The sequence below is a fragment of the Mauremys reevesii genome, linkage group 2, assembly GCF_016161935.1.
Source record: "Mauremys reevesii isolate NIE-2019 linkage group 2, ASM1616193v1, whole genome shotgun sequence".
Taxonomy (NCBI): Eukaryota; Metazoa; Chordata; order Testudines; family Geoemydidae; genus Mauremys; species Mauremys reevesii.
Window position 1 is genome coordinate 192,564,183 of NC_052624.1, and position 16,572 is coordinate 192,580,754.

Below are 16,572 nucleotides of genomic sequence, written 5' to 3' on the forward strand. Positions count from 1 at the left end.
CACTGCATCCTGGATTAAGAAAATTCAGGATAGTCATTTGATAAAAAAAATCAACCGTTTGCCTGCATAAAGAAGGGCTGCAATACAATGATAACAGCCTTTAAACCTGTTAGCATCAGTGGCCACACCTTGTGCTACTGTTAATAGTAGAATGTCTGCTGAGAAATCCTGGCTAACATTAATGTTAGCAAACTGTGACAGTCTGGAGTTCAGCCTTGCCAATAAGGGGTTCAGCAGCATCTGCCTTGTAACCCTGGGAGTCTTATGGCTGTACATCTGTGGCCCAGAGCTCTATCCCAAACAGCCTGCCAGCAGCCCACAAGTCTCAAATTCACCCCAAAATCATCCTAATGCAGGGACCAGTCCCTCTCTCTGGACCCTCACAGAGGAAGTGTGAGGTTCATTTTCTTTACAGAGACAGAAAAACATTCGAACCTGTTAGCTTTCTAGAAGCGCATACTTTACTGAATTTACTCAGCACTGATGATTTACAATGAAAGTTTATTAACCAAAGAGCAAGGATTACATTATACCAAGTAAAAGAGGTATGGTAGACATGGTTACAAGCAAATAATTGTGAAAACATGCAACCAAAAGTCTAAATCTAGCAAGACACCATCTTCGTTCAAGACTGTTTCTCTCCCCTACATTCTCCTTGCCAGTTTTTTACTACCCAGCCTGGCCAGGTCCCATCACAGAGACCAAATTGCTTGGTTTCTTTGTCTCCCATGGTTAAAGATAATGCTGGAGTCTCACTCTATTCCTTATATTCCCAAAGGGATATCTTTGTCTTACAAGTCATGAAGGCCTCCTGGGGATTAAGTCTCCTGTGTCTCTCTGGGGTGCAGGGGCGGCTCCAGGCCCCAGCACGCCAAGCGCGTGCTTGGGGTGGCATGCCGGGGGAAGGGGCGCTCTGCCGGTCGCTGGGAGGGTGGCTGGCGGCTCCGGTGGACCTCCCGCAGGCGTGCCTGTGGAGGGTCCACTGGTCCCGCGGCTTCAGTGGAGCTGCGGGACCAGTGGACCTTGCAGGCGACCAGCAGGTCCACGACCGGCGACCAGCAAACCCCGTGGCATGTCGCCATGCTTGGGGCGGCGAAATATCTAGAGCTGCCTCTGCTGGGGTGCAGGAGCCACGTGAATTCTCTGTCTCTTGAGTTGATGATCAGGATAACCCCCACGGGTTTAGCTCAGTAGCTTTGTATACTGCTAATATGTAAACTGAGGTAAACCCACTTTAGTTTTTCTAGGAAAGACCTGTTTATCACCTTTAATTGGCTAGGCTATTCTGGTCTTAAACATGGTTTAATAACATCATACAGAGGGAATTTATAACTTTACATATAATGTTCACACTTGCATTTTACAATGATATTAAAAACCAGCATGTTGTTAGCTTTCATATGATACCTCACAAGACATATTTTGTACAAATATTATTGCAGAAGTGTGTAGGGCGTGAATATAAGGATGTTTAGGGTCATACATATATACACTAATGCTAACCTTCCTGACACCACTTCAGCATTCTCCCCATCCCAACTACAAAGGCTACAGGTTGGGCATATTTACTTCCATGATTTAAGCGGTCAAAACCTGCCATTCTGCTGTGCTATCAGCTCTTGCTTTTTTTGTGCCTTACATTTTCTATAGAAATGAATAGCATTCCCTATTTGTGAAAAAGTATAAGAGAATCTGAGTCTCACTACTGTACATATTCCAAATCAGCATGTGGTAGGAAAGAGTTAAGTGGGTTTTTGTTTGTTTGTTTTGCTGTCTGCTTTAATTGTGTTATGTCAAAATGTTTGTAAACATGAAATTTTATATCTAGATTTTAATGGAAGGTCTGATCTGGATTATTAACATGCTACCTTTGGAAACAACCACTATAATTTGTAAGGCAATAGATATAGATTGGGGTCTTTTATTTATATCTGTGCATCATAATACAGACCTGCTCCTCCAGAGTGTAAGTTGACCGTAAGGCCCTAAGGCTAACATTCTTACAACATTCTTACAAGTTAGCTAGATTGAGGACCTTTGCATTTATATTTTACAAGCTGGTCTGGTTTCAAGAATTCTTTGAAACAAAATTATGAAGAAAAGAAAGTTTCCATCTGAGCTGGTGCAAAGGGAATGGAAACGAGAGAGTCAAAACTTAGAATTTCTATTCTGTGGGAAATTTCAACATTTTTAAAATGTTTTTTTGTTCCAAACATAAGGGTCAATGTTACATACTAACCGTCATCTATTCATCTTACTACAGATAGGCAAGTTTTAAAATATGTCTATCATGTTTTAGTGGAAGAATACATAAATCTACAGTTTTTCGTAAAGCAGAATTTCTGCAGTTTTAAAGATACATTTACTGGTATACCATATTTTAAAATATTTTCTGTTGTGAAACCAGTTATGCATATTATTATGATATTCCACATACTTAGACTTACTTCCCACCTTTTTGTTACACTGATCCTATACTAGCAAAGCAGCTGTTTCAGAAACACAAGATATGGCACAATGTTTCATATATTTGTCTCACTGTCATAAATACAAGGCAAACACCATATCATTGTCCTGTCAAAAATAGCTAATAATGTAAAAGATTTCCCCCCAAAACATAACTGAACAAGAAGAGCTGTAATATCTGAATGCATATACATTTTATTTCTATTTATTACTATACTAATATAACGAAATATCTACAATATGGTGAAGTTCATCCAAGCAATACATTATTAAGATCATTTCATAATCAACGCCACACCACCTTTTGATTAGCACAATGAGGTAATTGTCAAGATGACCAGGTAAACTGACAAAAAACACACAAAAAGATACTGTCTGTTAAACACCATTCTGTTATCGGTCACAACTAATTTTGTTTTGTTTTTCATGTGAAGAATGCTGTAAATACAAAATACCCTCCTTTGCTACCTCTATGTAGGAACCTCTATATTTGCATGTGTTTGCAGGACATCTATGACATCTTTGTTGTCTATAAACTTTTAGCCATATTTTCTAAACCAGGAATGAGTCTCTAATGCAAAACTCAGAAGTTGCATCAACTGACTAATTAGAAAGTTATTCTGCTTTATTTGTCCTTCCTCGATAAGGCAGGAAAAGAAAAAAATGTTTTATCTTGTTAAAGATGCTTACAATATGGGTTGAATTCAGGACTTAAAAATACATGCGTTAGTGTACAGATGTTTTCTCTTCTGCAATCTTTACAGAAGCTTCCCACCTGCTGGGTTTAATTTATATGATGATTTAAAAAACAAAACAAAACAAAACAGCCCAGGTCTTTCATCAATGCACTACACTGCACTAGTTTTCATGAAAAAGTGTAAAATATGTTCTCAGGCAAGATATTTCAGTCACCCTACAATTTCTAACCTCTAGCTCTGGCTGTAAATTGGTAGTGCACATGCATATATCTCATTAAGCCAGGCAAAATTGTTAAATCCTGGTCAAATTACACAAAGAGATAGCTAGCATGTAGATTTTTGTTTTATTTTTTAGTTCGAATGAAAACATTCATGGAATAAGAGGGAAGGTGCTCTCATGGATTGGTAACTGGTAAAAATATAGGAAACAAAAGGTGGGTATAAATGGTCAGTTTTCAGAATGGAGAGAGGTAATAGTGGCATCCCCCAGGGGTCTGTTCTGGGACCAGTCCTATTCAACATATTCATAGATGATCTGGAAAAAGGGGTAAACAGCGAGGTGGTAACATTTTCAGATGATACAAACTTTTTAAAGATAGTTAAGACCCAGGCAGACTGCGAAGAGCTACAAAAGGATCTCTCAAAACTGGGTGACTGGGCAACAAAATGGCAGATGAAATTTAATGTTGATAAATGCAAAGTAATGCACAATGGAAAGCATAATCCCAACTATACGTATAAAATGATGGGGTCTAAATTAGCTGTTACCACTCAAGAAAGAGATCTTGGAGTCATTGTGGATAGTTCTCTGAAAACATCCACTCAATGTGCAGCAGCAGTCAAAAAAGTAAACAGAATGCTGGGAATAATTAAGAAAAGGATAGATAATAGGACAGAAAATATCATGTTGCCTCTATATAAATCCATGGTACGCCCACGTCTTGAATACTGTGTGCAGTATTTCATTGGGTGATCCTTGGTTCTTGTGTTATGTGAAGGAGGAAATAACACACCCTTATTCACTTTCTCCACACCATGATTTAACAGACCTCTACCATATCCCTCCTCAATCATCTCTTTTCTAAGCTGAACAGACCCAGTTTTTTTAACTCTCCTTATATGAAAGTTGTTCTATACCCCTAATCATTTTTATTACCCTTCTCTGTACTTTTTCCCAGTTCTAATATATCTTTTCTGAGATGGGGTGAGCAGAACTGCACACAGTATTCAAGGTGTGAGTGTAGCATGGGTTTACATAGTGGTATTATGATATTATCTGTCTTATTATCTATCAGTGGTTCCTAACATACTGTTAGCATTTTGACTGTCAGTGCACACTGAGCAGATATTTTCAGAGAACTATCCATGATGACTCCAAGATCTCTTTCTTGAGTGGTAACAACTAATTTAGAACCCATCATTTTGTATATATAATTGGGTTTATGTGAACTACTTTGCATTTATCAACATTGAACTTCATCCACCACTTTGTTGCAAAGTCACCCAGTTTTGTGAAATCCCTTTGTAACTCTTTTTAATCAGGCTTGGACTTAACTATATTGAATAATTTTGTATTATCTGCAAACTTTGCCACCTCACTATTTGCTCCTTTTTCCAGATCATTTATGAATACGTTGAACAGCACTGGTTCCAGTACAGATCTCTGGGGGATCCTGCTGTTTACCTCTGTCCATTCTGAAAACTGACCAATTATTCCTACCCTTTGCTTCCTATCTTTTAACCAGTTACTTTCCATGACTGCCTACTTTGCTTAAGAGCCTTTGGTGAGGGACATTCTCAAAGGCTTTCTGAAGGTCCAAGTATCCACTGGATCACCCTTCTCCACATGTCTGTTGACATCCTCAAAGAATTTTGATAAATTGGTGAGGCATGATTTCCCTTTACAAAATCCATGTTGACTCTTCCCCAACATATCATGTGCTTCTATGTATCTGATAATACCCTTCTTTACTATAGTTTCTACCAGTTTGCCTGGTACTGAAGTTAAGCTTACCAGCCTGCAATTGCCAGGATCATCTCTGGAGCTTTTTTTTTTAAGATAGGCATTACATTAGCCCTCCCTCCAGTCATCTGGAACACAGGTTAATTTAAGCAATCAGTTACATACCACAGTTAGTAGTTCTGCAATCTCATATTTGAGTTCCTTCAGAACTCTTGGGTGAATACCATTTAGTCCTCCTCAAGGAGATGCAAGAAAAACTCTCTGCAGAACACACTATGAAACAGATCCAGATGCAAGCCTCTGTTTAGGTACTTATAAGTCACATTGTACAGTGTTTTATTCAAATCCCAGTGCCAAACTGATTGTTTGGTGCATGGTGATTCTGGGAGTTATTTTCACCATTAGTTTATGAAAAAAATTACTAAAAAAATTGTATTGCAAATCTCAGGAGTTCCTCTAAAGTTGGTGACAGCTGATAAATTGAAATGAAGGGAAAACAACCAATGCAAATGAAAAGCAATTTGCATGAAAGAGAAACTAATGAACCTGCAATTTTATTTTTAAAGCTACTTGCCTTGTAAACTGTAGATTTCTCCAACGCTGTTCTGTCGGGTGATGTGATGCCAGTATGCGCTGCGGGGAAGTGAGATTGACTTGGATAATGTCATTGGTTCACTCAGACTGGTCTGGAGCTAAGGGACAAAGCAAACATAAGTGGCAAATCATTCATGAGCCCATTTGACGTATACATTTCAGTGCTTTAAAACTGGAAAAGAGCCATCATTAGAATGTATATTTTACTGAATAATCACAGTTTGTATGTTATGATTTACTTTCTATGAAGAGCATCAATGCTGGAAATGAGTTGCTGGTATTCAGGAAAAAAAAATCATAGGAATTCCTAAATAATGGGGGTTACTAGGTCATTTTTTCCCTGCTTCTGCCCCTACTTTCCTACAGCTGTTGTTTGTGTGGCCGTGCTTGTAATGTTTTGGTGTAATGTCAGTTGTCGCGCTTAGTGTGCAGGTGGCTAGGTGGTGTTGGTGGCCTGTGATATATAGGATGTCAGACACTATGAACTGGTGGTCCCTTCTGGCCTTAAACTCTACAAATTCTATGTGTTTATCATTTTCCTTCCTGTGTAGTAGTCATTTTGATTCCCGATTTCTCTATTTGCAACTACTTTAGCAATTCCTTTCTTGGGGACTGTAATCAAAATTGGTCAAATTTACTGTAGCTAATCCTCCTCGACATCTAATTTATTTCCCTTGAAGATCATTCTAACTTAAGATTCCTGTCAAAAACTTGAGAACTTAAAATTAATAAAAGTTTACAAAGTCTTACCTGGAAATTAACATAGCAGTAAATAATCTGACAATTACTCTTTGTTTGTACAGTGACTAGGACAAGGAGGCCCAGCTCCTGACCTAGGCACTACTGTAGCATAAGTGATAAATAATAACAACAAAAGTCTTAAAAATGTAGCTTACTATGCAATAGGAAATTTGTTACCCAGCCACATAGAAACAAAATTCTAGTCTGAAAGCAACATGCCAAATTCGTTATTTATTCATGCCAAGTGTTACCCAATTCCAATCAACGGAATCAGCTTTGAATCTGGCCCATTTTCCCAGAGATGCACCCAGGGATTTAACTAAAAGTGGCTTGCTAAAGACACGCAGAGGTATGTAATGGACAAGTTGAGCCACAGATCAGATAAATGTTACACAAGTTCATTGAAACCTTAAGATAAAAAAATGCCCCTAAAACAAAAAAGGCAAGAACCACTATTGTACCCAAAAGCACAGTTCTGAGAGCAACAGCAGGGCATCTTTTTCTCAGGATCTATAATTTAATAAGTAAAACATCTTCTGATATTAAGCATTAGGTAGGAAGATGTGTCACCAGTATTCATATTACTATAGTATGAGCTGAGCTAGATATCTTTTCAGATGGTTAATACCAAAAAGAGAATGCAATTAATATTTTATGGAAATATCACCCTGGGGGAAAGAGCACTTTAAAACACATCACCAGTTTTTCATTTAAGGCCTATGCTTAAAATATAAACATGGATCTTTAATTGGTGACAGTAATGCCAATTAATAGCATTAATGAGTCCATATAGCTAATCTCACTAATTGACATGTTGTCATTAACCACAATCCTGACTTCCCCTTATCTTTTCATTTTAAACAGAACTTTCTGGCCTAATATAAGAGTTAGTCAATGATAAAGTGGATATTTTTAGACATTCATTTTTGCACAATATTATTGCAATGTTAAAAAAACAACAACAACAAAACAAAAACCAAATCCTGGGAGAAGCTATTAACCAATAGATAAATGGTTACTTTAGAGAAACTTGCTATGTACCAGATTAGGAGTATCTCCAATGGACCAATTTAGAACTAGTTTGAGAGGGGAAAAAAGCTACACCTGTATTTTTGTATTTATATATAATCATTCATATATGAATCTTCGTAATACAATATAATGTTTAAGGAGGACCCAGGAGTCAAATTTATCAGGAGAGAAGGTACAGCACTGCTAATTAACAGTACAAACACACACCTCAGAATGAGATTGCTCAGGCTTCTGGAACAGTCCATACGGGCACGATCAGAGGCTTAACACACATATTAATACTAACATAGTCACTCCAACACTAGTGAATTCATAACTATCTTTCCACAGACTCTTCCAATCTTCCAGAACCATTTTGCTTTGAGTGTCATACAATACCATACAATCCATCCTTTAAATTACATTATAAAAAATGAAAAAAATAAACAGTTTAACAGTCAATATTTTCAGTTAACTTATTATTGGCAAATCTCCTGTGCTTCTTATTCCCTTCATCTATAATTGCTGAGTATGCCCATCTTGTGTAAAATAAAAAATAAAATCCATTCTTGTGTTAGATTTCTGAATAGAACTGCATTCAGAACAAATAAACAAGGTAGAGTGACCTAATAATGTCAGGAGAAAAGCAATACAGTTACACACACGCTGGGAAGTTAATATCAAAATATGCCCAAATTTTCTGTCTGGATAACTGGATGTGTGTGAAGAAAAGAATCTTTTACCTGCCTAGTATCTACTAAGCCCTATTTACTACCTATAGGTGTAAATCCACACTTTTGAATATGTACCCCATCTAATGGGTTGCTGCAGGTGCCCTGTTTCCAGCAACAGTATAATGGGCTTGATTCTCCTCTCGCTTTCAGCAAAGTATCACCATTGACTTTCCATCATTGGCAGACAGGCAGAATCAGGTCTGCTGTTTTCAGTGATGTTAAAGCCTACAGGGTCCAAAACGGCAGAAACAGTATAGATGCATTTAAAGCATTTGCTCTGAGAAATAAACTAGCCTTAATATTAAACTAGTTATATGCTCCTATTAAAGGAAGATATGACCAGTAACAGAAGCAATGGGATAATCACAACAGTATTTTGTTTCCATTTAACAGCCTTAAAAGTGAAGAATATCATGAATGATTTTGCTATAAAGATTTTTCAGATTCACTGAGATGTTGAAGACTGCAAGTACATAGTCAAGACCTTCTTGCCACATGATCTGAGGAAAGAAATGCTTATTGTGATTAGAGGCCAGAGGCAAGAGAGTAGAAATGAGAAGCATAAATACATAAATCTAGATCAGAATGACCTATATTTCTTAGATTTAAAGCAACAAAAACATCACTGACACATTTGAAAGACTTTTCTTAAACTGGCATGGAGTAGTCCATTGGCCTTGTTTTCTCCAAATACTTGACACGGCCCTCAATCTTGGACCTCTGGGATTGTCGACATAGTGCTTAATTCTTGGTTATCCATAATGAATAAATCTAAAGTAACAAACTCCATGTACCAGTGACTTCTTTACAATTTCCAAGGGACTGTGATGGATGGAAATGGAAACTCTTTTCACTGTAAGCCATCTTCAAAAATGTTAATAGTGTATCTTTATGAAATAAAGCATAAAGGATAGATTTACCAATGATGCCCATGGGAAAGCTCTATTGACTTCAGTGGTGTTACGCCCTCTGATGCCAGCAATGAATTTGGTTCTAAGAATGTAACCTGTTAAACATGTTATAACTCTGAGCTTTGACGTATAGCATGTGATTCTCTCATTTTCCTCTGACTTTTCTAAAAAAAAGTTAAAGCTTTGAAGGCACTAAAGAATAAAGTCTTTTCTTTATTCAAGAGCATGTAAACATGAGCAGCAACATTAAGCAGACTGTCCCATCTTTTCAGTTTTTGGGGTTGCTCCAAAGTTGGCCAACAAAAACAGTTTTTTGTGTGTTTTGGACATTGGTCCACAAGGAGTTGGACTGAGGCCTCTGATTGATCTCACCTTCTCACCAAAAAAAAACCTTCACTGAACTGAAAAATCTAATCTTGTAAATATATATTAAAAGTAGCTAGCGATAGTCTTAGAGCACATTTCCACTCTATTTTTTTTTTTTTTGCTGGAACAAGAAGTTGAGAGAGAACATTATCTCTTGACTCTAGCAAGAAGAAAAGAGTGATTCCAAAATGGATTAAACTGAGTTACAGGACACCAAAGCATTACAACATTTGTCAAATTAATCTTACCAATGGAGATGTGTGAGGACAAATAGCTATTTTAACTCAGATAGACAGAGGAGGTTTTCAACAGGCCCAGCAGCAGAAACATAGTATATCCCCCCCCCCACCTTGTTAAAGCCTATATAGAGTTCCCTCTTTCTAGCCCTAAGGGTGCTTTTGTTCCGTGAAGAACTTGGAGGGGAAGGAAGAGGTGGTAGAATTCTTTACTTGTTCAATGTTTGTAACCTGGTGGTGGCAGCAAAGCCCAGATTAACTTCATTGGCATGCACAATATATTATAATAACAACAATATAGTACTCCCAGATAAATGAGAGATCACTTTTAGCATAATCCCATTATAGCATGCTATAAATACACTCTTCCTATTCACATACCAAAGGAATTTTAAGATGACACATAAAAATAGTGTAGTGCTATTATTGGGGTCAGAAAGACTATAAAACTGGACTGCCCTGAAACCAGAACAATTCATTCTAAACCAGTGCTTGTGGATCACACAATATCTTTGAGGAAGCAGGAGATGAGTAACAAAATAGACCATAACATTTATCAACATGAATGTAAGCAATAAGCAAGATTATATTTAGATAATGAGCATTTCATTTTTTTTAAATGTTATAATTTTGTGAAGCAGAAACCCAAAGATAGTGGCTTCCCAGTGTACAGATTATATTCCCTTTTGATAAGAAAAAACACAGATTTTGGTTTATCAATTTGTAAAAAAAAAATTCTTATTAAAGAGAAAATCTTAAGAAGTGCTGAGCAGCTCCCATGGTCATTAGGCAGAGGTATGCATGAGTGATGTGCAGGTGATCAGCATCAATCAAGGTTTACTGAGCATGAAGATATTTACATAGTTGCTAGGTTGAATTATCACTGCTTTATGCCTGCTGTTTCAGTCTTCCCAACCAGTGAGGCAAGCACACTGACCCAAGACTAGTCTAGCGCAGGGGACAGTCCTCAGCCCAAAGGGAAAAAGCAGCGGAAGTGGAAAAGGCTGCATGGATCTGTGTCTGCTCCTCCCTGCACTTCAAATATGCTCTTGCAACTAGTAGCAACACAGCAGACAGCTCTTTGAAAGTTGCCAGGGAGCATTGGCCTGCTAAACCCAGGGTTGTGAGTTCAATCCTTGAGAAGGCTACTTAGGGATTTGGGGCAAAAATTGGTCCTGCTAGTGAAGGCAGGGGGCTGGACTCAATGACCTTTCAAGGTCCCTTCCAGTTCTAGGAGATTGGTATATCTCCAATTATTACCTTTAAAGCTTATGCCCAAATAAATTTGTTAAGGGGGAGGGATAGCTCAGTGGCTTTCTCCTGCAGTGGCCTCTAATACAGTCAGCTAAAGAGTAGCTCACAAATACAGCATCAGGCCACAGTAGGGTTGCCAACCCTCCAGGATTTTCCTGGAGTCTCCAGGAATTAAAGATTAATCTTCAATTAAAGATTATGTAATGTGACAAAACCTCCAGGAATACATCCAACCAAAATTGGCAACCTTATCTGCACCCCAAACTCTGCATCTCCAGCCCCACCCCAGAGCCCTCACCCCCTCCTGCACCCCCCCACCCCACCCCAGTGAAAATGAGCAACTGAGTGAGGGCAGGGCCTCCCGGGGGGGGGCAAGAGGGGCAATTTGCCCCAGGCCCCAGCCCCACAGGGGCCCCCACGAGAGTTTTTCGGGGCCCCTGGAGCGGGGTCCTTCACTCGCTCCGGGGGCCCCGGAAAACTCTTGCGGGGCTGGGCCCAGGAGCTTCTTCCGCTCCCGGTCTTTGCTGGCGGGGAGTCCTTCCACTCTGGGGCGGAAGGACCCCCCGCCGGCGCATTACCACCGAAGCGGGACCCGCCGCCGAAGTTCAGCTTGGTCTTCGGCGGTAATTCAGCGGTGGGGGGCCCTTCCATTCCCGGACCCGCCGCCGAAGTGCCCCGAAGACCCACGGTGGGGGCCCCCCGCCGCTGAATTACTGCCGAAGGCCGGGCTGCACTTCGGCGGCGGGTCCCGCTTCGGCGGTAAATCGGCGGCGGGGGGGTCCCTGCCGCGGGTCTTTGGGGCACTTCGGCAGCGGGTCCCGGAACGGAAGGGCCCCCCGCTGCCAAAGACCCCAGGCCCCCGGAATCCTCTGGGCGGCCCTGAGTGAGGGTGGGGGAGAGCAAGCAAGGGAGGGAGGGGAGCTGGAGTGAGTGGGGGGGTGAGGCCTCGGAGAAGGAGCGAAGCAGAGGCCTCAAGGCAGAGGTGTTCAGTTTTCTGCTATTAGAAATTTGGCAATCCTAGGCTACAGGCTCAGGCGCATAGGCCCAAACTTCTCTGCTTCTACAGCTCATGCTAGTAGTGAGATGAGATTAACAGAAGAGAAGAGGCGTATGATGACACCAACCAAACAAGTACTACGTATTACTCAATCCTACATAAAGGAGAAATAAAAATGAGCAAAATAAAATTTGGCCTAATCTTGCATGTATTGCAGTCAATGGCCAAGCTTCAATTGATTATTTGGGGGAGAGGGACTGTGTACAAAATATTCACCCCTTTCCATGACCTGTCTCCAGTATTACTGACTTTCAGAATCCCTGCTTATATCTATTCAAGTATAATCTCTTAATCAATTACAGGAAAATATCCTGCTTTGTAATGCCAGGATGGATGCCTGTTATTCTCTGGCTGCGGACAATATTGTGTATAAATAATTAAGCACTAATGAATAATCAGCTGGAAAGTGAATCAATAACTGGGGATTGACTATTAATTTTTATCTCCTTGGCTATATTATAAATAAAGGATTAGGACATCTCACTCTCTCTCTCTGGCAGGATATTTAACTAGCAGTTTTCCAGTCAGAGATGCCCAGAATAGAACACATCAATAACTGAAATATGAGGGACTAATGTAACAGTTTGTACAGAACATGAGGACTATTCTTATATTAATAAAGTACATCTCTACCCCGATATAACATGAATTCAGATATAACACAGTAAAGCAGCACTCTGGGGGAGGGGGGGACTGCGCATTCCGGCGGATCAAAGTAAGTTTGATATAACGCGGTTTCACCTATAACACAGTAAGATTTTTTGGCTCCCGAGGACAGTGTTATATCAGGGTAGATGTGTATATATATTCACTCATATTTAAACATCTCTTCTCACACTCAGTTTTTCTTTCTTTACTCGAGTTGAAATCACACTAATCATTGCAATGACAGAAGATTGTACCCTTACATTTTACCGAGACCTGAACCATTGTAAAATAGGCTTTGGACACTTTGCAATAGTCACAACACACTTACTAAAAACACAAATACTGAATATTTGGCACCAGTGTGGGCAGAGCCCAGGGTATTACAGCTCTTGATAGTAAAGAAGCTTTCCAAGGAATGAAGTCAGCCTGCTAGAAAGTCAGCTCCCATAGCTACCCACAGAATAAACAAATGCAAAATGTACCCTGCTGTGAAACAGTATAAAAATCACTGATATGTGGAAGTAACTGATACAGTAAACACATTTCTATGACAGAGAATTTACTAGATGGAGAGCACTAATTAGTGCACAGACAGTATTAACAGATATTGGCTTCTGCTAAGGTGGAGATTAAAAATTATTGACCTAAGAGATACATATTGTGAGGGAGACTGTCCTCTCTGCCTCTATGAACAGAGGGGAACCCTAATCTAATGGATATGGCTGGTGGATGGGAGGGGGAAATGTCAGCTCTGTGACACTGTCTCACTATTACTGGGACCCTGCAGATGCCTTGCTGATGAAGCTCTGCTGAAGTGTAGTCATGCAGGATTTTGGGATAGGGCTGAGTGGAAGAGGCAAACAGATTCTTTTTAAGCAGCAGCATCCTTTGCAGAGTCTAAGGGTTTCACAAGTAGAAATCTAGTAGGAGATAATGATGTTTGAAGGCAATAGTACCTTCCATGGATGTTACTGAACAAAGATTAAGGGTACCATGGCTATTTCAAAAGGGGAGGTGGGAAAGGGCAGAGCAATTTGAAGGGCCAATCTTCCTGTCTCTGCAGGTCAAGGGATTCCCTTCCATACAGAAGCTCCAGATCCACAGGGTCTGGAGACTGAAGTCACAGTATGGGATTATTGCTCAGTTCTTCTGCCTTCATTTGGTTGGCTTCTCTACATGAGGGACAATCCGTTTCTGACTGAGACAAAACATTAATGGAACTTATTGTATCCTGTTTGAATGCATATTCACATTTAAGAATTATCATCCTCTCAACAAGAATTGGTTACTCACCCTGTGCAGTAACTGTGGTTCTTCGAGATGTGTTCCCCTATGGATGCTCCACTCGAGGTGCACTTGCACCCTCTGCACCTTTGATCAGAGATTTCTCATAGTAGTGTCCATTCAGCCCGTGCATGCGTGTTACTCAGTCTCGTGCTCCATGCTGTTATACGGCACTGCGCGGACGAACCACCCTTCTCTACTGCGAAGCTCCATAGCAGAGAATTCTGAAGCAGAGGGGAAAGACAGCAGGCAGCAGAGCACCCATAAGGGACACAGATCGTGAAGAACCACAGTTACTACACAGGGTGAGTAACCGTGTAAGTATACAGGCCCCAAGTCGCAACTTTACATATTTCAGTTATGGGACCATTTTTGAGAAGGACTGTAGAAGTAGAAATAGATCTTGCAGAGTGAATTCTGAACTCCTGGGAGGTAAGCTGCTGTGATGACACTCTCTGTATGCACCAATTCCACAGTTTGACAGCCTCAGAAGGGGGGGGGGGGGAGTCTTGCCCCTACTTGTTGGTTAACATAGAACTTGCATGACGCAATGTCTGTCATGGCCTTCATGTACTTGCCCCAATTAGAGGTAGAAACTGGAGACAAGTGTATCTGACTGACCCGAGTTCCAGGAGCATAATGTGCAGGGTGGTTTCCTGAGGCATCCAGGTGCCTTGGGCTGTGTGAGTGTCTAGCTGCACTCCGCATCCCAACAGGGATTCATCCGTTGTTACGTTTACTGCTGGGGGAGGGCAGGTGAAAGGGACTCCAGCACAAAGGTTGTGAGGGTATTGCCAACAGTTGAGGGTGTGAAGGTGGGTATGGAAAGTAGTGTAGTTGGACAGGGCTATAAATCTGTGCATTTGGCGGTACGCTCTTGCCACCACTGAATCGAGATGAGCTCCTATGAATTCTAACTTTTGCACAGGGATCAAGGTGGATATTTAAATGTTCAATTGCAGCCCAACTTGAGGAACAGGTATATGGCTTCACAAGTTGCCCATGAAGTTAGGCCCAGGGAGCAATGTTTTTGAAGTCAATCATCTAGGTAAGGGAACACCAGAATTCCTTTTCTGAGGAGGTGTGTCACTGCTACTGACATGGCCTTTGAACTTTGAGAAGACATTTGGGACAGATGATTGGCCAAATGGGAGAACCCTGTACTGAAAATGGTCCTGATCGACAGTAAAACATAGGTATCTTTTATGGGATAGGTGCATTGCTATATGGAAATATGCATTCTGAAGGCTGAGGGCTGAAAACAATTCCCTTGTTTCAGTGATGGAATTATTGCTGCAAGTATCACCATTTTGAATTTTTGAGTCTTCACTAAGTTGTTGAGTAGTTTTAAATCTAGGATGGGTCTCACAACCACTGCTCTTTTTTGGAACCAGGAAATACCTGGAATAACACCCCCCCACCCTGGTGCTGCATGGAAGCTGGTTTTATAGCATCCAAGAGTAGAAGAGCATCTATTTACTGTGGAACAGGTCCCTGAAGACAGATTGGGAAGGGGGGTTGGCAGGCAGAAGAGATGCGAATGAGATGGGGTACCTTGTGGAGACTATCTGCAAACCTCACTTGTCCATAGTGATGGACTTCCAAGTCTGTTGCATATGGTAAGGGTAGTTGCCAAAGAGAGGTAGGCAGGTGAAAGGCTGACCACCCTGTCAAAATTGGTACTTCAGGGTGGAGGGTTGTGAGGTCAAAGGTGAGGTAGGTTTTCTTCTCTAGTACCTATGTCTCTTGCATTGAGGTTCATATGACCTTTGCAAATTTGAGAATTGGGTGGGACAGGATCTCTGTGCTGTCTGAGACCTACTGAACTTTCTCTCTTGGGCAGGTGTAAAGGTCCTCAGAAAATGTAAAGTGGCCCTGGAGTCTCAACGTGTGCAGGGATTCTTCCATGATGTCAACGAATAGCTTAGTGACATCAAAAGGAAGGTCTTTGACTGTATTCTGGTCCTTCTTTGGAAATCCTGAGAGCTGAAGCCAGGAGGCCCTCCTCATAACTGCTACCATAGAAACTGAAATCAACAGCAGTATCAGCAGCACTGAGAGAAGCCTGCAGAGATATTCTGGTGAGCAGCTGGCTTTCTGCAATATTTGCCTGGAATTACTCTTTGTGTTCTGTTGGTAAATGTGCAGTAAAGGAGTTCAGTTTGGTACAATTTGCATGGTTGTACTTCTCCATTAATGCCTAGTAGATGGCAATTCCAAACTTTAAAGTAGCTGTTGAATATGATTTTCTACAAAGCAGGTTGAGGGGCTTGTGATTTCTATCAGAGGGCATAGATTTAGTGTGGTGCTGCCTTCCATATTCAATAACTGCCTCGACCATCAAGGAGTTAGGAGAGGGATGAGAAAATAATATTTCTGAGTCCTTAGAGGAGACATAATATTTTTTGTCCATGCTCTTGCATGTGTGTGGCCAAGGTGTACCAGATAATTTTTGCAGGATCCAGGAGTCCTCATTAACAGGCAAGGCAATGCAGGCAGATGGAGCTGTGTGGAGGATGTCAAGCAGCTTATGATGAGGTTCTTTAACCTCCTCAAGGGGGATTTGCAAAGAATCCACAACCCTCTTGATAAGGTCCTGGAACTATTTA

At 40.8% G+C, this 16,572-nt stretch overlaps 1 protein-coding gene across 5 annotated transcripts in view; it reads right to left on the reverse strand.

Moving 5' to 3' along the window:
- DOK6 (docking protein 6) overlaps nt 1-16,572 on the reverse strand; it is a 395,394-nt gene that overhangs the window by 73,681 nt on the left and 305,141 nt on the right. For all 5 annotated transcript variants that reach the window (XR_005593900.1, XM_039523835.1, XM_039523833.1 and 2 more), the window contains one exon: nt 5,702-5,819. Coding sequence is in view for 4 of the 5 variants with exons in the window: in XM_039523835.1 (XP_039379769.1) it covers nt 5,702-5,819 (118 nt within the window). In the remaining variant the exon portion in view is untranslated. The remainder of the gene's footprint in view (nt 1-5,701; nt 5,820-16,572) is intronic.